The sequence below is a fragment of the Typopeltis vanoorti genome, chromosome 15 (genome assembly GCF_054136105.1).
Source record: "Typopeltis vanoorti isolate ZY-2024b chromosome 15, IOZ_Tvanoo_1.0, whole genome shotgun sequence".
Lineage (NCBI taxonomy): Eukaryota > Metazoa > Arthropoda > Arachnida > Uropygi > Thelyphonidae > Typopeltis > Typopeltis vanoorti.
In genome coordinates this window covers 21,445,433-21,467,670 of record NC_143563.1, presented here as the reverse complement: position 1 = coordinate 21,467,670, position 22,238 = coordinate 21,445,433, and the positions used below count along the sequence as shown (strand labels likewise).

General features: G+C 35.6%; 1 protein-coding gene across 1 annotated transcript in view; it reads left to right on the top strand.

The window, feature by feature from the left end:
- Nucleotides 1-22,238, top strand: part of ND-B14.7 (NADH dehydrogenase (ubiquinone) B14.7 subunit) — a 62,441-nt gene that overhangs the window by 38,215 nt on the left and 1,988 nt on the right. Inside the window, exon 3 of the mRNA XM_090405659.1 lies at nucleotides 14,917-15,036. Coding sequence (XP_090261785.1) covers nucleotides 14,917-15,036 — 120 coding nt within the window. The remainder of the gene's footprint in view (nucleotides 1-14,916; nucleotides 15,037-22,238) is intronic.

The following is a 22,238-nucleotide window of genomic DNA, read 5'->3' as shown; positions in this document are numbered from 1 at the left end:
AACAAGCCAAAGTATGCAATGAGAATTATACTAATGATGTCTAAGAGATTTCAAGTGATGACAATGTCCGGCCACTCGAAAGTAAAGAACATCTACGAAATGTTAGTTTTGAAGAGAGTGATGACGATTAAAATATGTATTTTATTTTATTTTGCCTGAAACATTTATGTATTGTGTGCAATGAAGTTTACGTACAATTTATAATTTTATACTATGTATTTGTTTCATAGTTTGTTTTCTTAACTTACAGGAATTACCTGAATTAAATAAAAATATTTTTTTGTTGGATATTTCATTGTTTATATAATCTTAAAAAAAAAAAAGATTTTGGAACCTACCCCCACTTTTTCTATGTGATCTGAGTCTCGCATAATACGATTTATATAATGCGCTATTTTTGTGGAACCTAACATCCGCATTATACGAGGGTTACCTGTATTTAATGTTTTGCAGCCATGGGGCCAAATGGCAAAAATAACATCAAGATATCTGAGTCAGACTTTGGGCTTTAGGCTGACCAAATCTAGAGCTTGTTGCTCAAAGGCTTCCATGTAAAAGTTAGTTATTGGGGGGGAAGTGGTGAACCCATGGCCTTACCTTCTTTTTGTAGGTGAAAATTATTTTGCCACACGAAATACCCAGAGCGGATTAAGTGGGTAAAGAGGACTGTGATGTCAGGCAGAAATATGTTCTGTTAGAGAAGAACAGTATCATTGATCAAGATATTTGTGAAAAGGGCAGTTATGTCAAAGCTGACTAATAAATCTTTGTCTTTGAGTATGATGTTTTTAATTTTATGTTGTGTATTTTTTAATGTAGGAGGGAGGGAAGGAATGACCTACCAACTCCTTCAGTGTAACTGTTAATTTCTTGGCTATGTGATAATAAGGGCTGTCGATTCCTTCAACTATTGCTCATAGTGGTGTGTTGGGTTGTGTGCATTTTTTGCAGGCCATAAATTCTGGGATCAATAACAACTGTGTGTTCAACGCTCATAGGTGTCTGATGCCATCTTGATATGATTCTTCCATTCCATTCTATTTTTGTGCAAGATCACTCAGGTTGTGTATAGAGTTTCCACATCATTTGATGATGTCATTGCCCCATTCTCTGTTTGGGCTTTCTCTTTTGTTCTTTCTTTCAATCATCCCAAACAGCAGCATTTTTAATTTCTTCTCATCGTTCATTCTACATATATGGCCAAATAGACATAGTTTTCTTTTGATTATTCTGGAATTAAATTCTGGGAGTGCTGGCATAATGTAGTATTAGTTTTTTGGTTGTTTCCTCTGGCCACCTGATCACTGATTTGATTATTTCTGTTGTTTTCTTTTTGATGCAATTTGTAGGGTTGTAGTTCACCATTTGGTATGTGTTGTGGTCAGATACCAAATGGTTCATTTATTCCAGGTAAGCTGTCCAATCGAGGACAACGGTAGCATTACCTTTATCTGCTTTTGTAATCATGATGTCTTGGTTATTTTTTAAGGCTTAAGGGCCAATTTTTCTGCTCCGTTTAGGTTGCAATTTAGTTGTTTATTATAGTTTAATATGTACGATGTTTCCATTTGTATTTTGTTGGCTAAATTGGAGGGGAGGGATTTTAAACCTCTTTCGATGTGTTAATGAAATCTAATTTATTAACTGACCTTGGTGCAATGGCATAGTTCAGATCTTTTTTCAGAAGTGAGCATTCCCTTGTGTTAAGGTTGTAGCTGGATTTGTTAATAATTTGGCCGTTGGTGGTTGGTTGCTCCTGACTTCACCCGTATATTAATTTTTCTTTGTTCTTAAGTAACATGTGCTTGGCTCAGTCGTCTGTTATCCTCTCTAGAATCTCCCAAATATTGGGATTTTTATGTATCTGGATAGCTCTATTTTTTGTTGTAAAATGGAAGTTATGAAAGCAAACTGTGAGAAAGAAGGTGAGGAGTGGTTTCTTTGCATGGAGGGTGGTTGAACCATGGAATGCATCGCCTGATAGAGTGGTGAGAGCGAGAATGGTCAATTCGTTTAAGGAGTGGTATGCTAGACTTTGTGTTTCTTAGAAAGGACCTCCCACGATGAGTTTTTTATGGAGGCCTGAATAATAATAATAATAAAAAAATGCTGGCTTGGGTAATTGCTAAGTTTTTGTGGGTCTTGTGGATCTGTTCTCTCAACAAAGCTTTTTCCATACGGGCATAAATACAGAGTGCTTTAGCTGAAGTAAACTTTTTTTTTTAACTTAATATAGTCAGGTATTAAGTTGCTGTCTCCACATCGTTTTAGAAAGGCTAGCTGATTAATTAACATAGAAACATACATTTTCATCTTACTCTAGTGGCTGCATTGCTTGTGGGTCAAATCTCCATAGATTATGACACTTCTTTCTTTTAAGGTTACACGGTGTTCAGCATTCTTAGTGAAGAATTTATGGAGACACAACACACGTGTTAGAATAATTACTTTGCTTAACATTAAGAAAGTAACATTTGACGTTTCAACTTCTGTAATGAGGTCATTATCAGGAAAAATATGTATAAGATACAATCTGCATGACACCGCACTATACAAAAGTAAGATGAATCTAAATGCTTATTAATAATTTACCCTAGCCTTACCTCTGATTAAAAAAAATATTTCTGCCCGACATCACAGCCTTCTTTGCCCATGTACTCCACTGGGTATTTCATGTGTGGCAAAATAATTTTTGCCTACAAAAAGAAGGTATGGCCATGGGCTCATCACTTTTCTCCCCAATAGCTAACTTTTTGCATGGAAGATTTGATTTGATTTGAAGAGCTCTAGATTCGGTCAGCCTAAAACCCAAAGTCTGGCTCAGATATGTTGATATTATTTTTGCCATTTGGCCCCATGGTTGGGAAACATTAAATACATTCCTAAACCACCTGAACAAACAACACAAACGCATCAATTCACCATCAAAATCAAAAACAACAACTCTCTCCCTTTTCTATACACACTCGTCACACGTCTTCCCTTAGGCTGTCTCTCCATCACAGTCTACCAGTCTACTGCAAACCTACACACACAGGCCAGTACGTACATAAAAATTCATACCACCATCCAACACAAAAACTAGGAGTAATCAGCACCCTCAAACACAGAGCCCTAACAATTTGCTCCAGTGAACCATCTCTGAATCAAGAATTTGAAATTATTAGCCATATATTTGTAAAAAATGACTACAATAAAAAACAACAACAAAAAAAACAGTTCACAAGATCATCCACTAAAATCAAAAAAGATTACAAGAATGCCATAGCCATATCCCACATTAGGGACATTTTGAAAAATTAGATAGCACACTATGACAACCTTCAAACCCCCTGACAAAATTAAGAAATTTACTTAGCTCTTCCAAAGATCCTCTACCATACCTGGCTCACTCAGGGGTTTACAAAATTCATTGTACCTGTAACCTACCCTACATAGGAGTAACAGGATGCACTATCCCAATCAGAAAAATGAACACAAATACCTTAAATACCTCTACTATGGTATAACAGGCCTATCAGACCATGCACTCCAAACACGCCACAGAATTTACTGGGAAGGCCAAAACCTGGTTTGAAAGAAAATTCAAAGAAGCTTGCAAAATGCTGAAACATCATCCAAATCTGAACGCAAATGATGGATTAATTATTCCAAGAATGTGAAGAACCCATCTTCGACCCATGTAACAACCAGAACAATCCCAAACAGAAGAAAATCGCAATACGAGAGGACTTTAAAAATTGTCTAATGTAGTTGTATTTTTATTTTTTTATATTTTTTTCACAAGAGGTCATGCTAGGGAAATTATTAACAAGCATTTAGATACATCTTACTTTTGTATAGTATTGTCATGTAGCTTGTATCTTATACATATGTATTTTTGCTCATGATGACCTCAATACAGAAGTCACAACGTCAAATGTCACTGTCTTAATGTTAAGTAAAGTAATTATTCTGACACATGTGTTGTGTCTCCATAAATTCTTCACTATGAATGCTGACCACCATGTAACCTAAAAAGAAAGAACAACAATAACATAGTCAATGAGACTTTTCATATTTCTTGCCTCTTCTCTCTTTGTGAATTTGTGCACATTTTTATGTTGGAACAATGTATTAGTAATAACCAGTCCATGTTCTGAGCAGAAACCCAACAGGTATTTGCATTATTGTTAGTTTTGCTCTTTTCTCCAAATTTTCCCAAAATATTTCTGACAATCATTTCCTACTCTGCTATTTAGATCTCCGACAAGGACCAACTTTTCTTGTTTTTCTTTGTCTGTTGCTTTCTCTAAAGGTTCAAAAAAATTCCTTCACTTCTACCTTAGTAGAACTTTCTGTGGGACCATAGGCACAAATAAGTCATTGTCCAATTTCCCATTCTGATATTTGTCCACATCACTCTACTTGATATTGCCTGCCATTCAAAAAGATTAGCCTTGTATTTTGTGTTGAATACTATTGCTACTCCTTCTTTTCTCTGATTGTTATTGCCTGAATATAACATTTTGTATTTATTGCTTAGAAAGATCTTACCAATTTTTGTCTTTTTTTGTTTCAGTCACCCCTCTTATGTTGAGCTGGTAATTATCCAATTCTTCTGCTAGTTCCATTTCTTTGTCATTCAGGCTTCTTATGTTGATAGTACCAATCTTGAACTCTGGTGATGTTTGGATATTTTTCAGGATTTGTTTCATTGGCTAACTTTTTTGTTGTTCGTCCCTGATTCTCTGGTGAAAACAATGGGTGATTTGTTCACCCTGCATGAAATTCTGTCATGTTGTACCATCATTTTACATTGTAATTTAAGCCAACACAATTACAATTTGGTTGGCTAAATCCCAAATTGCCAGCCCATCCTCATTTGTTCAGTATCCAGGTATCTACCTGGATACTGAACAAATCCAGGATGATACCTGGAACGAATCTTGGTTAGAAAGATTTGTTCAGTATCCAGAAAGATTCGTAAAGACACTATACCTAATTGGGTTTGCCATGAGAAGATGAGGATTGGACATTAGGTCAGAAGACTTGGTTGTTTCTTCACATTCCTTTAAAGTCTACATGGAGGTCTCCTCTCAGTTATACAGCTTTGACTGTTAAGCACCCTGCTAGCAATATTAAAATGCCTAATTAGGATTCCTACTTGCCACAAGCTTTATTTGCTTATAGGACAGCAACTCATTCTGCTGTTAAAGGAAATCCTTCTTCTGTACTATATGTTTTGTTCCTAACTTTCCAAATGAGTTAACATCTAGAGATTAACTCTGATTTCTCAGATATTGATGAATAGCTTGAAGATGTTGTAGAAAGAAAATTAATTGTTCATGAACTAGTAATAGAAACTAGCAGACTTAGTTCCCAGAAAACAAAGGCATTCCTAAATAGATTTAGGAAATATAAGAATCTTTGTCCTGGTGATTTGGTACTTTTTAGATAACACAATTGGTAAATTAGGTAAAAAGGCTTCAACTCCATGCATGATATTAGAAACGTTGTCTTCAGTGAATTTTAAAATACAAGATATAAAGAATCCAATTAAAATATCAAATGTACATTCTTAGGTTAAGATCTATTAAAGGATGATAGCTTAATATGCTTAGGAGGTAATTTAGATACATTTTAAAACGTTTTTGTAACCTAAATAAGAAGAAAGTAATATATTTTAACGATAAAACAAGATATTAATTTAATTTGTCAGAAAATTTAAGACAGCAGGACTGTAATAATAATTGTGAAAGATCATATAGTTATGTACCTAAGTTCTCTAAGGAGAAACAAATAAGCAACATTCATCTCATGGAAATAATTGTAGGTGGATATCATAAGTGTATGCCGAGATTCAAAAAGTATCAAAGAACCTGCATTGTTTTCTAACTTAGAAAATAATGTTCAAGGTAACCAATCTTTTTGTTATCTTGAAATTGTTCAGTGAAGAACGACTCCACACTAACAGATTACAAATTCACAGAATTTGTAATTTGTTAGTGTGGAAAGTTTTGAATTAATTCAAAGTTTATAAGAACTTCATATATACTAATGCCAGAACTATTTGAAATAAAGGTGAGGAGTTTCTGACATTGGTTAGTTTAACTTGGCCAGAAGTCATAGGCATTATTGAGACTTGGTTGACCGAGGATGATATAAGCATAGGAATAGAATGCAAAAGATATAGTGTCGTCAGAGAGGACAGAAGAAACAGATTGGGGAAGGTGTTTTGCTAATGATAGCAGAGGAATTGAAGCCAAAAAGAGAGTAGGATTACTCTTTTTGACTTTAGGATTTAGAGGGCATTTCATTTGACATTATCTGGTGTGAGATCGATACCAACAGAATGAAATATGTAATTGATTGTTACTATAATCCAGGTGGTATGTAGATGCCTTGCATTGTGCAAATTAGTACAATGAATGTAGACTAAGTAATTACAGTAGAAACCACTTATTATGATCACTTTGGAACGGTCGCTTTTCAATAACAATAACCGGCTGATAACATTAAGCAAAGGATATAAAAAATTGTATTATTTATGTCAATTTATTATTATAAACATAATTTAATTTATTGTTATGAACAATTTTTTTATAAGCAAAACATAAAATTTGTTTAAAAAACTTATCTGGTGTTGCCCTGTCGTGTCTTTGAATATAGTAGTTCATGAATAAATTGCACATACTCATAATGCCTTTCAAAGTTTGTCGCTGTATGTTGCACACTGCAACAAAGTATTCGTAGAGCTTCTTGCATCTGAGCATTAGTTGGAGGAGTTTCTAAAATTTGTTCTTCTATACTTGTATTAGGTTCACTTTCTTGTATAGTTTAAAGTTCTCATCAGAAGCAGCTTGACATATTTCTGACACTGCCATTGGGAAGTGGTCAAGGGCATTAAGGAAGTAGTATCAGAATTGTAGCCACCACTTCAATGTTGTTATCAATATCCAACCAGTTTTCAAATTTTTCTTTTGACACATCGTCTGGGGTTTTATCAAAAATTTCATTTGTAAGATATTCAAATTCCTCGGAAGAAGGAGTTTCAGAGTTTGTCTGAAAAATCCACCATTTTTTGGAAGCAGTTATCAATAGTCTTCTCTGAGACTTGCTTCCATGACATTGCTACCAAATGCAATGCATGAAGAAGGGAAATCTTTTTTTTTTGCAATTGCACTTACATCAGATTGGTCTTTTATATAATCAAATTCAGCTATAATTCTTGCACGAACTTCCCTGCGATAATAAGCTTTAAAAGCTCGTATGATGCCTTGGTCACATGATTGAATTAATAATGTAGTGTTCAAAGGCAAGAAAATTACCTTGATTTTCTTTAACGATAAATTGTTTGTATGCGTAGTGCATTTGTCTACCAACAAGACAATTTTTTGTTTTAATTTAAGATCCCACTTAACTAATTGTTGAAAATGTCATTAGTCATCCAAGCATTTGTGTGAATTTGTCATTTGTTAGTGTGGAGTCGTTCTTTACTGAACAATTTCAAGATAACCAAAAGATTGGTTACCTTGAACATTATTATCTAAGTTAGAAAACAATGCAGGTTCTTTGATACAGGCAAACTTTTAACACCTTTAAAACACCGAGGATTTTTACTTTTTTCCAATCACTAGAAGCTCTCGTTTCTCACCTTCCATATTAGCACAACAAAGAACTGTCACTGGCTCTTTTTAAGATTTAAATCCTTTAGTACTTTCATTTTAAAACAAATAAGTATGCTCAGGCATTACAAGAAAATAGAGTCCTGTTTCATATGCATTGTAAATATCCTTGGGAGAATATTCAGCAATAATTTTTGGCCACTTGGTCTTAATCCACACATCAGCTGATAAAAAATCAGCACTTTTTTCTTCACCATGAATATGCTTGTACACAATCCTCTCTCGCTTTTTCCACCTGTTAAACCATCCATCAGTTGCGGTGAAATTTTCTTTGCCCATTATTTTTGCAATTCTGCTTTTTGATGCATCTCATTAATCGAAGCATTCTTTTCACGAACATTACTAAATCAAATTTTTAATGCTGATTCAACTTGAGTACCAGATCGGGCTCTCTTCTGACATATGTTCTCATTAATAAGAGCTGAAGTTTCAATGTTTGATCTGTTTTTCAAGATCTTACACAAGAGTGGTTGTGAAATTTTTAAATGTACAGCTGCACTATGCTGACTCATTTTGGGCAACTTATCATAGCACTCCAAAATTCTTTGCTTTTCTTCAAAAGATAAATCTTTCCTTTTTTACTTGCTTCTGCCATAATGCTAAGGGCTGTTTTAACGAGTACTTTAAGTCAAATTCACTTACTGAAAGAGAGCATGAAAATAAAGTTGAAAAATCACAATTAGACTGTATTTATTCCCTCCCTGCATTTGGCTGGAAGATTTAAGTTTTATGGAAGATTAAAATTAAAAAAAAATTAAGATTACACACCTGAATTTGCCTGGAAGATATAAGATTTATGGGAAGAATAAGATTAACAAAAAAAAGTCAGGTTTTGACAAATGTTGTTTGTCAAATTTTCTGCTGATTAACCCTTATTTCTTAGAATTCCGAGACGCAAAATGCTAAACATTCGAGGATTTTGATAACAATAACTGGAACTTAGATTATAATAGACGGATTATTTTAAATTCATTTTAAATGGTGTATTTGGCCAACTGATTTTGATAACAATAGCCAAGTGATAATATTATCTGCAATCACAATAAGCAGATTCCACTGTATTATGAAGGATTTCAACTATGGAGGACATAAAGTGGGTGGAGGAGTGGCTGCAGGGAGGAAAGGAAATAGAATTTATACAGCTGCTGAGGCATAATTACCTGGGGCAGCATGTAATAGAGGAGACACGAGGTTCAAAAGTGCTGAATCTGGTCATAGTGTTAGAGAACTTAACAGTAACCAATCTAGCTACGCTGCTTCCACTTGCAGAAAATAATCACATAGTCTTGACCTGGGAGATTTGCCAGATGTGCAGAATTTACTTGTAAGAAGGCATATATGTGGAATTATGAAGCATGTGATTATGACAAGCTGAGTAGTCAATTTTCAGCAGTGCCAGCATAAGAATTTGGAGGAGATAAATGTTAGTGGAGCATTGGGAAGTGGTCAAGGGCATTAAGAAAGTAGTATCAGAATGTATACTCAGATTCAGAATCAGGTAGGATTTAGATGGATGAATAGCATAATTAAGCAGGAGTTGCGGACTCCTGCTTAATTAAGCTATTCATAATTTTGCTATTCATAATTTTGTCTGCATAACTGCTTAATTATGCAGACAAAAAGTTGTGGAGGGAATATAAAGAAAAAGGTGATCAACATGCCCATGAAGCAGTACAAGGCACAGGCAAAAAATGGTGACTTGTATGTTAAGGAAGGTCAAAGCTAATATTGAGAGTAAGCTAGTTGACTAGGCCAAAAGAAATCCTAAAGAATTCTTTCACTATATGGGAAGTAAAAGGAGGAATGACTATGCAAGAATGACTAAAATGTGCTGATGGTGGGTAGGTATCAGAAGCTAACCAAATAGTTGAATTACTGAGTAAGTATTTTGCAGGGGTATGCCATCTAGGGTGATGTTGCAATCCTAGATGTGATGCTGACTAATAGGAAAATAGAGGTAGAAGAAATCTCAATGCAAATACAGCCACAGGATTAGATGGCATATTGGCCCATGAACCATGAGACTGCATGGAAATTATTACCTCGTTTGGCCAAGCTGTTTAATTTAAGCCTCTCAGTACTTGGAAGATGCCAATAGAGTGGAAAGAGGTCAAAATAGTCTAAAGGAGGCTCTAAGACAGGTAGCAAATTAACAATGCAGTAGCAGTATATAAGTAGCCAATCAATACTATAGCAGTTCAGAAGTGGTGGTTAAAGTATTGGAGAAATTGAAAAGATATAGCATTCAGGACTGAGTGGATAGGATTATGATACTTGATAAGTGGCAGCATGGTTTAATGAAGGATAAGTCTTTTCTCATCTTAGTAATTCATTTATTTTTTTATAATAAAGTGACAGTGGAGTTGGATAAGGGAAATAGGTACTCATATGATATTGCTAGATTTTGCAAAGACATTTGACAGGATTTCCCCATAGATCTTTGCATAAATTGAAGCAAATGGAGATGGATACAATCTGGTGATTTGAATTATAGGATGACTGATGGTCAGATATCAAAGAGTGGTTTATGGAGGAATTAATTCCACGAAAGGCACGTGACCAGTGGTGTACCACAGGGTTCATTGCTTGGTCTTCTGTTGTTTAATTTGTACGTACATCAATGACATAGGAAATAATTTGGTGGAAAATATTCAGTAGTTTGCTGACGATGCAAAACTGAGAAGAGCGATGGTAAATGAAGGTGATGTAAAGATCCTGTACGATGACTAGCAGTATGAGTAAAGGTAAATGTCTGCCAGTTTAATGTGGCTAAGTGTAAGATGATGCACTTTTGGGAAGGAGAAATTGCAAGCACTGTACTATATTGATGGAACTGAACTGTAGAAAACTGATGAGGGCAGAGACTTGGTATTGTTGTGGGCAGGGAGTTGAAGTTTAGAGAGCATATCGCAAAGGCAGCCAAAACAGTACATTCAGATTTTTTGTTTGTTGAAGACACACTAACAAGCATGGATGTAGAAGTTATTGTTCTCCTTTATAATGCTTGGATAAGGCCACATCTGGACTATGTTGGATTCTGTGGGGAGAATCCAGAAGCAAATGACAAAAATTGTTGCAGGTCTATGGAATGCTCACCATGAGAATAGATTGGTGGGCTTTAAAAACTAGTTGATAAGTGAAAAAGAGGAGGCATGACAGAAGCATATAAGTTATTAAAGGGGTTATATAGAATTGACACTGAAGACTCTTCAGTACATGAAAAGAAGGGTGAGAATGAGGAGTCACCTATGAAAATTGTGCAACAGTGTGGGTTAGCAAGGACATTAGGACTAGACTTTTTGCTTGGAAAAATGGTGAATGGGTTGCCAGAAGTTGTGGTGAAATTTTGGCAGTGAATGCCCAAGGAGAGGTAAGGCAGGTATTGTGTGAACAATGGCTAGTGTATAAATTAATAGATCTCCTTCAGAGAGTCTTCTGACTCCATAGAGATACCTGTATAATAATAATAATAATAATAATTCTCAAGAGAGAAAGTGATGACTCACAAGTTACATTTGATAAATCTAATGAAAATAAGCAAAGGCAGTATAATCTGAGGGCTCTTAGAAATCACACTCATAAAAAGCGTGCATTTTGTTCAAATTAAAAGGAAATAATATGTATGTACACTCAATGGACAAAACATTAGAGATAGGGATGTTAGGAAGTTGCACTGGCATCCCCTATGCGGAGTGAAATGTACCTAAACTGAACACTGATGGTAAATAGGCAGACATCAGGGATTCTCAACAGTGAATAACAATCAACAAACATGGGTAAATGTGGCGATCTTAGCAACTTTGATCATGGACGTATTATCAGTGCAAGACAGATGAGTCATTCTATTGTCCAAGTGGTAAGAACCCTTGGATTCTCTAGAGCAGTGATGGCGAACCTTTTTACCCAGGTGTGTCAAACTTTTTTTTTTTTAAATATTGACGTTGTTGATGTGCCACTTGCATACATGCATTATAAATGTAACTACATAATCATAGATGGTAACTTATACATATCATATTAGGCTATTTATTTAACAGGACATTGATATAAAATTTATGAATTCATATTATACAATTAATTTAATAAACTGAAATTACAAACTTACATTACATTTAATGACTTCTGTTGCTGACTACTGGTAGAAAGTTCTTTCAATGAACAAACCTACCTTCGCCTTAACTGAGAGCAATCTTACATGATTTATCGCAGTTTTTTCATCAGAATACCAATATTTTTCAACATCCAAGGTGTGTCACCTGAAACCCTCAAGTGTGTCAGTGCTGACATGCATGTCATAGGTTCACCATCACTGCTCTAGAGTGACCATATCAAGGGTCTATTGCAGCCCAGCAAGCAAGCAACTACATGGCATTGATGACTGGGAGCAACGTAGCCTGTCCAGGCTTGTACAGACCAACTGCAGGACAGTGGCAGCACAAAGCACAAATATCATATTCTCTAGTATCCGTTATCAGTTGTACCAAGCTGATGGTAGGGTGCAAGTGTGGCATTGACAATGAGGCCATGGCCCCGTTGTGCCAGGTCGGCTCTGTTCAAGGAGGTGGTGGCTCTGTAATGGTTTGGGGAGTCCTCTTATATGATGCATTAGGTTCCTTAATGAGTCTGTTGAGGTCCTTAAATGCTGCGAGATACCAGAATGTCCCTGGCTGATTACCTATACACTTTCATGGCCTTCATGCATCCTGCAGTTAATAGTCTGTTTCAGCAGGACAGTCTGTCACCCCACCGGACCACAACCACCCAGGCATAGCTTGAGGAACACTCATCTGAGTGGGTCCATCCAGTGGCCCCAAAGTCCCTGAATTTAAATCTGATCTCTGGGATGCCATAGAGCGAGATGCGAGATCCATGTATCCCAGACCGACACCTAAGGTGCAGTTTTGGACAATTCTGCAACAGGCATGGCTGGAATTGCTTCTGGCATCTGATGGAGTCAATGCCTCAGAGGTTGTTATTCGTGCTAGAGGTAGACCGACATGCTATTAATAGCTATATGTAATGTTTTTTTTCCATTGATTATGTTTTGACAAAAAAAAATTTCAATGAAATACTAAGCCATTGTAAATGTAATTATTAGTTTTTTACAGTATTATACATACTGAAAAAATATCTAATAAGTTTTAAATTTCGTGTTATATCATAAGATCATCTAAAATTATTTATATTTTTGTTTACATTTATTAATACAGTTGTATGTTTAGTATAACTGCAAGGTGATTAAGTGGTGACAAATGGCGTGTGATTAAGTGGTGACAAAACCAAGCAACTTTTATTTGAATAGTCATCATGCTTACCATATATGATATTCCTTAGGAAATTATGTAGGAATGTTGTGTGTGTGTGTGTGTGTGATCATGTTTGTTTTTATAGTAGCATTCTCATTATATACACTATTACAACTTCAAGTGCTGTAGTGATGGCATGCATTTTGTTGCTTGGTTATGCTTAGAATTTCAGTAACAGACATGCTGTTACTGAGATTTTGTTACTCTACTACTGTTATTCTTTATGAAGGAAATGGAAATGACTGAAAGATGTATTTAAGGAAACTTGATACTTGAAGAAGATACATGCAAGTATCTTAGTCAAGTGAGATCTAATTTTTGTTGTAATCTAAGGAATTTGAGATATAAGACAGAATGAATGCATGAGTTAAAATAATAAAAAATAGATTAAGTAAAGGAAGATAAAGAGAACATTATCATCAAATTCCTGACATGTACCCTCAAGGGGATGTACAGGATAGTACTACATGAAAAACTTATGTCATTTCTAACTTCCTATCAACAATTTTTCTTCAAATCAATCTGCTATCTGTCAAGACTCTAACATTATCCAATCTTATATATCTGTCTTCTATGGCACTTTTTACTGTATCAATTCCACCTATATCTTGGTCTTACTCTGGGTCTTTTTCTTGCCAACCTGGCTGAGAAAACTTGTTTTGCTAATCTTTTCTCTCTCATTCTGTTTAAGTGACCATACTACTTGAGATTAGCTCTGCTAACACATTCCTGAATGCTATCAGTGTTAAGTTCTTTCCTAATATCCTCGTTTTTAATATGATATCGCCATTGATGCCATGTGTTCATGCCCCTAATCTTTTTCAGAACTCTCATGTCTGTGGTCTCTAGTCTTTGGTCCTTAAGTGTTTCATTTCTAACCCAGGTCTCAGATCCATAAGTTAAAATTAGTTTGAACACTGTCTTGTATACAACTAATTGAGCATTTTGACTAATTTTTCTCTTAAGAGAAATTAGAGAAATAAAGAGAACAGTGATAAAATAAATGCTGCAAAGGAAGTTCACTTATAGTGAAGTGAAACTGCAGAATTTTCTTTAAGCTCAAGGCTATACTCAGGTTTTTGTATAGTGTTTAATGTTTTCTTTTAGAATTGAATTTATTTAACAGAGAGAGAGAGAGAGAGTGTGTGTGTGTGTGAGAGAGAGAGAGTGAGTGAGATACCTTTATTTAGCTCATTCTATGCAATTCCTAGTAAGGCCATTTAATTTATTCTTTGTATGATAAAGTTAGATGTATAGAGTAGAAGATGATTTACTAATTTTCACTCTAGTGAATATGAATGTCAGACCTTAGAGAGAATTATTTATGTACAGAATTGAATCTGTTATATGTGTACAGTAAATATTTTATTTTTTATGCTTATTCTTTGAAATATACAACATATTGATCACCATGTCAATGCACCATCAAGAGTATGAATCTGAAATGTTCTAACCAAGCACTAAACAAAAATAAATTTATAAGAAGGAATACATTGTATTTATGTGGCTGTATTAACACAAATAAATGAAATGGACTAGTTTCACTGCATATACATTTGACTTCTTCAGGGTTAGGATTACGATGAACAAAAATTACAATGAAAGGCTAACATGAACCATAACATTACTAAAATACAGAAACATATAGGAATTGTTACAGTATAAGTTAAAAATATAAAAACAAATGGAGCATAGAAGCTGGCACTGGTCAGCTATTGTTCAGTGATGTATGCATAGTAGTTGGCTGAAAAGTAAATTCTGATGTGTGAAAAGATCTGATAAGCAATTTCCATATATCACGTCTATTTTGTGTGCCTTGTGAGCAGATGATCATGGTAGATCTTTTCGCATATCAGACTTAACTGTTTAGCCAACTATCGATATCCCCTTGGACTTGCTTCATCAAAGTTTTTTTTTTTTTCTCTCTCTCTTTATGCTTGCAGTTAGCTCAGCAGCAGCTTTCACTTGTGTTACCTGTATGTCTACCGCTTTTCGAGGTAAGGATGATCACTTGAATCCAGTCTTGGGTGGATTTGCTGCTGCATCAGTATGGGGAGCAAAACGTAAGTAGCATATATTGTTTTAAGCAGTCTAACTTCAGTACCACTTTGTTTTTTTTAGAAATTTTTATTAAATATACTTCAATGAACTATTTGAAACAGTATGATGCTAGTACTATGTCGGAACTAAGAGTTTCTCTAAAAACGTGAAACAGTATAGTATATAATAGCTTGAATGAAACATGTGCACCAGACATATTAAAGTAACTTTCATGGCTTACACATGTAACAAAAATTATATAGAATTTATTCAAAAACTGTGATATATTTCATCCAATGTTATGTGGACATCACCAGGGAGATAGACCCTAACTACATTCAAAAGATGCATCAAAATAATGAGTCATAAATCATGCATATATTAGCTCTTGTCTTGGTCACAGCTGAAGTATATGATATTACTCTATTAGAGTTCAAAGGAACAATTGTAATAAGTTGCATAGATTAAAAAAAAATAATTAAAAAAATTATGAACAATTAATAGTGATCACTTCCCAAAACTTGGACGTTAGCATACAGTCTAATTGGTTCACACATTTTGAGGGAAAGATGAATTTGAATTTGATTGAATTTGAACTTGCTGGAGATCAGTCTACAGTGTTAATCAGTAGGGATTCAACAAAAAAGTCAAATCAATAATTGAATAAATTATTAAACAGTGTATCATCATGGGATGGCACTACTGTTGAAAAGTTATGAATTCATCATGACTCGTCTTTATGGTGTTCTTAAAATGCATAAGGATGGCAACCCACTATGCCCAATAGTGGACTCTATTGGTTTTCCAACTTACTACCTTGCAAATCATCTTTCTCATCATCTTCAGAATCTCACTCGCCATACCAGCTCTTATATCAAACACAGTCTTCACTTCAAAAAGAAAATAAAAGATTTGCATTTGTCTAATAAAGAGATTATGGTTTCTTTTGATAGTCTCCCTATTTACCATCATACCATTACAAGAGACTCTTCAGTTTTTACATTCTGATTTCCTGGAAGACATTGCCAACCTATTTTACATGGCATAAGTTGTTTATTCAAACAAATATAGTTCGCCCACCGATTAGAGATCCTTCGACACTTCTGCGCATGTCAGAAAAAGGAGAATCCATTCCGATAATAGGGTAATCAGTCCGGATTGTGGGATGAGTTGTTTATTATTACAGGTCGGAAAATTAACTTCTCTTTTATGATTATTGTAGTTAACTATGTTGCTTGTATAACAGTTGAAAAATTTTACCTATAAAGCACGTGATTTTGCAGTGTTGGCGGCCAATTCGTACGTCCTTCATTTCTTTCTCCTCTACAGCATGAATCGACTATTCTTGGCAAGACGCCAAGCAGACATCTACAAACGGTGGGTGAACTATAGTGGGCAGTCCTATCTCACAAGCCTTAGCTGATTATTTCATGGTGCATTTAGAAAAAAGAACTCTTTGATACTATATTCCTCAGCCTCGTATCTGGTTATGTTTGTTGATGATATATTTGCAACCTTTCCCACACTGAATCAGAATTACTTCAGTTCCCAGAGAAAATAAACTCCTTGTGCTCCCGTATTGAGTTCACTATTGAATGCAAATCCAATAACCATCCTTTTCTTTTTTTGGATACCATAATAATTCATAATCCCTCAGGTCATGTTGAATTTTCATTTATCAACCTTTACTGGCAGATACATTCATTCATTCATCACAAAAATGGGTATTTATCAAGAGCATGAGATCATATGAGCTCTGTATACACAGAGCTCATATAATCTGCTCTACTGATCTCCTTTTGTTCATAACAAAAGGAGATCAAGTTTGTTATGAAATAATGAACTGAATAAAATTAAAAGCAATCTAATCTTTAAAGGTACCTATGACATAACTATAAACGGCAAATTGCACGATAACCACCATTCCTGCAGACTGATGCAAAAATATGAATCATTATATCATTAACAAAAATTTACTTCTGACAACCCTCCTACTAATAAATGGGTTGTGAATATTTCTGGATGCCTTTTGTGTGTTGGCTAAAGGCCATTATTTTGCTTTGGTACCTAAATCCATTCTGTAACTTGATTTTTTGCATAACATAGAATGAAGTCTGTCACAGCTTTCAAGCAAAGATGCTAATAAACTACACTTTGAAGTTGCTGTTTTACTCTTTAAAAACAAATTACCTCCATGTAATTTATCTAGTACTGAAATCCATGCTCTGTTTTCATTAAGACAAAAGAACCATGTATCTTTCAAAAGTGGATAAGAAATAGTGGAAATGGATAAGGTCAACTATTAGAGGAAGATAGACTGCCTTTTACAGGATATCTCCACCTATCAAGAAATAGCTATAACCCTACAAAAACACAACAAATTAAACAAGTGATGAGGTTGTTAGCTGGGATCAAAATAAGTTAATTTGGATAAGTTACGTACCCAATTTGGAAGGACTCCTCGTTTATATGGTCTCCCCAAAATTCACAAAGAATGTTGTCCAGTAAGATCCATCATGAATTGTATTGACACTCCCATCTATAGAATTGCTAAATTTTTTTCACGTTTATTAACTACTCATATTAGACAATCTAGATCACTTATGGGCAACCCCTGGCCCACGGGCCGGATCCAGCTCTCTACTTCTTTTGATCCGGCCCTAAACTATTTCAGCGAAGTTTGTCTGATTCATGGTGGGAGAAAACGTGGTGTGTTCTACTAACTCACATTAAGCTGACGTCATATGACTTGCGCAAAACACACTATGTTTTCTCCAACCAAGGTCTCTTTCTCACTTTGACTTACGGTGTGTGTGAACGTGTTACGTGCCAGTTCGGTACTTGCGTTGGTGTTATGCTTTGTTCAGTGCCTGCATTGATGTTATGATTTGTTCGGTGCCTGCGTTGATGTTGTGTTCTGTTCAGTGGCTGCGGTGTAGAAGACAGTTTTGTTTGACAATTCTGAATATCACTTATAAATTCGGGACAATGTCAGGGGTTATTGCAAAAAAAAGAAAAGTAGATGCAGAGAATCGTCAATTTCAAGACAACTGTATGGAAGATTATTATTTTATTCTGAATAAAGATTTGCCTGTATGTTTGCTGTGCAATGAATCTGTATCCGTCAACAAAGAATACAACTTGAAGAGACACTGTACTTCGAGACATGCGGATCACCCAAAAATTGATGGACAACCACGAAAAGATGAAATACAGAAGTTGAAGAAGAACTTGGATACCCAGAAGCAAATGTTCAACAAGCAAAGAACACAGCACCACAGCATTGCCAAAGCCAGCTTTGTGGTAAGCGAAAAAATCGCTAAGCATTCTAAGTCATTTGGTGAAGGAGAATTTATCAAAGAATGTCTGCTGGATGTTGCAAGTATAATATGTCCTGAAGAGGAAAAAAGACTTCGAGAATATTCGTTTGTTGAGATGTACTGTTGTCCGATGGATAGAAATTATGGCTGATGATATCAAAAAAAAGTTTAAAAGAGAAGATTGCTAGATTGGAAGCATTTTCAATTGCTTTGGATGACAGCACCGATGCCTCCAATACAGCATGACTAGCAATATTTATTCGAGGAGTTGATGCGGATTTCAACATCACAGAAGAATTATTGCGCTTTGACCGTTAAAAGGAACAACTACCGGTGAAGATATATTTGAAACAGTCAACACAGTCTTTGAGAAATTTGAGCTTAAATGGAGTTCACCATCTGGCATATGCACTGATGGAGCCCCTTTAATGGTTGATGCACAGAAGGGATTTATTGGAATAGTTCATGAAAGAGCAATAGAACTAAAGATCCATCCGGAAAATTTAACAAATTTTCACTGCATTATCCACCAACAAAATCTGTGTGCAAAATATTAAATTCCCACATGTTATGGAAGTTGTAGTAGACACATTAGACTCCTTCCTCAGTCACCTCAACAGCCTACATCCAAGAATCTAGTTTACGATGGAAAAGGAAAAGAATAATTGTTTACTGTTCTTGGACACCTGAGTTACACACCTTCCTAACGGTACACTTTCCTTCACTGTATATAGAAAACCTACGCACACAGGCAGATACATTCACAAACTCTCCCACCACCATCCTGCTCAACAATATGGCATTATTAAAATCTAACCAAGAGAGCCCACAGTCTTTGTTCCAGTGGAACTGCCCTTACAACTGAGCTTGACCACATACACAACACTTTCCTCTCCAATGGCTACAGCGATCACAGTATTAAAAAAATAATAAGTTCCCCCCCCCCCCATTCCCCTGTCTTCTCTTCAGAAAGAGTTTAGAAATGCCATCACCATACCCTACATCCATTGGAAAAAATAGCCAAGATTTTAAAAAAGTACAACCTATACACAGCATTTAAGCCCCACCACAAACTTGCTACCCTTATCCATTCTACAAAAGATCAGCTTCCTCCTCTCTCAATGCCTGGAGTTTATAAAGTACCTGTTCCTGTAAGCTTGCGTACTTTGGACAGACAGGCAGATCAACAACCATCTGCCTGGAGCAACACAAGTCATATATCTGCAACCACGACTATGGTCAGTCAGGACTGGCTGACCATGTCTTGGATACAACCCACAGGAAAAAAACCACCATGCTCCACCACAGCAAATTCAAAAAAGAGAGACTAATTTTAGAATCAGCAGCAGCAGCTCTCAGAAATCAACCAAATCTTAATAAATACAGTTGCATTAAGCTTCCTAAGATTTGGGAAACACTTATCATCAGAGATCCTACCTTACATTCCAGGTCACCTACAACTGCCCTTAGAGGATGTTCTTCCTGGTTAGGACTTTAAAGTCACCCACGTGGTTGGACTTAGTATCGTGTGGTATTTGTGTATATGTTACATTAGTTTTTTTGTAATCCCTGAAAATGTCTCAATGACTGAGACGAAATATAGGAAGTATTAAATTCTGTTTTAATCCTTTCTGAGTGCTGTATACAATCCATTAATCCTCCAACATGAAGACCTTAAATGAATCTTGGGACAAATAGCAAGGATTCTTCATAAATTCAATCTATATACTTCTTTCAGAAACCAGCTTGGAAATGGTCTTTCTGTCTGCAATCAACAGTGGATACATGACTACCTCTTTCCTGTCTTACCACCTCTATCAAGTACCCTGCTCATGTCACCTTTCCTGTTTTGGACAGACTGACCATTCTTCCTTGATTAGAATTGAAGAACATCAAGACTATTACATTTTTGGAATCTGACAGGTCTGTCCTTGCTTCTCACGCTATTGACACTAGGCACAGATGTTAATTGGATTTTAACGGTATAGATACGAACACAGATTGATAAGAAAGTAACTATTTATTAACTTAAATGCTAATATTTCGCTGGTATTATATATAGCATCTTCAGAGCACACAAACAAAGTTTGTTACAGTAGTGAGACAACCGCAATCCTGTGTAACAGTGGGACTAGTATGAGTAATTGTAGCGTGCAACACTAAAGTCCCAATTAGGCGCTATCTAAGTTTAAAAAAAAAAAAAAAAAAGATATTAATTTGGTCTTAGGATGACTGTCTCCCACATCTTTGGTAGATTTTGGTAGGTGCTGAACAACTGGCTTCTGTCTACTGTTTTGACTACTGTTTGGATTCTTGTAATGTGAATCCAAGTCTCATCCATAGTAATAAATGGATGCACAAGATCAGTTTTATTCCTGTTAAAACGCTCCAAGCACTGTTCAGAGATTTTCATGTGAGTGCGTTTTTGATCCACTGTGAGCAAGCACGGCACCCATCTTGCACAAAGCTTTTTCATTTGCAATTCTTCATGCAAAATATATCCTACACATTCTTTTGAAATGCATATAGTCTCAGCAATTTCAAGCACTTTCACTCGTCGATCATCCAATACCACATCGTGCACTTGATCAGTGATTTCTGGTGTTGTTACACTTTTTGGACGTCCTTCACGTGGATCGTCATTAAGGCTGGTACGGCCACATTTAAACTCAGCAGTCCATTTCTTAATTGTTGAAAATGAAGGTGAAGAGTGCCCATAAACGTTTATATACTTTGAATGAATTTCTTTTGGTGTTAAACCTTCTTTTTACAAAGAATTTTATAACCGCACGATACTCAATTTTATCCATTTCAAGGGATATAGACAACACTTTTGCTTCAGACAGCTGTATAAAACAAACTACTTGATAGAATGACTTGCAATTTCACATGGATGCTTATGACAGATGTACCAACTTAGAAAAAAAAATCTTGCCGATAGTGTTGCCATCTATGGGCGATGCTGAGAACTTTTCAGACCACCCTCGTATATGGGCAGCACTCTAATGACTTTTCCAGCAACACTATTATTCTTTACCTTCTGCAACAACTTCCTCAAGTCCCTATCGACATTCTCCTCATTTGTGCCAATGACTACCACTAATTTTGATTTTGATGCCATTTCCATTTCTGCACTGCATCAGTTATTTGCTTCATTGTTCCACAAGAATTAAGTGCATGTTTTGTGCACTTTATTAGTCACATCTCTAATGATCGAGTCCCCATACACTGATATACAACTATCCTTTGGCTCTTCATAATATTAAAACTTCCTCCTCATTCTCATCATCTCATATTTAAATGTTTAATATCCTCTTTCAGATGTTTCATTTTGCTTTTCATTTTCACTACCTCTTGTCTCAGTTCTACTATGGTTCCCTGACTCTTGCTCCCATTTCTAATCACTCTAGTCTGTCATGACACTTTTTCACATATGTTAATGCTTTCCTTGTTTTCGTTTACCGAAACAGTCCACAAATCTTTCACATTTTTCAGTGCATACGTATAGCAATTTTTGCAATGCATCCACTATGAAAAATCCAAGGCAGAGCTTGATCTTCATACAAAAGTTTTCTGTGCTGCCAATGTGCATTTCTTTATGGATGTCATTTTCTGAAGCAGAAGCAGTAAGAATAAACAAGTAGCAAAACACAAGCAACAAAAAATTCCAACAAAAACAGCACTGCTGAAGGACACTTGTATCCAAACTAAAAAAATGCAGCACAAGTTCCGATAAAAAGCCACACTATGCACTAATTAAAAACACTTTTTTTTGGCTCATCAGCTCAAATTTACTGCTCATGTAACACATTTCATGACAGTACTTTTCATTTCTCTTATTCATTCAGTAAACTTTATAGTATGTATTTAAATGATTTAAACTTCAAGATTTTCCATGCCCAGTG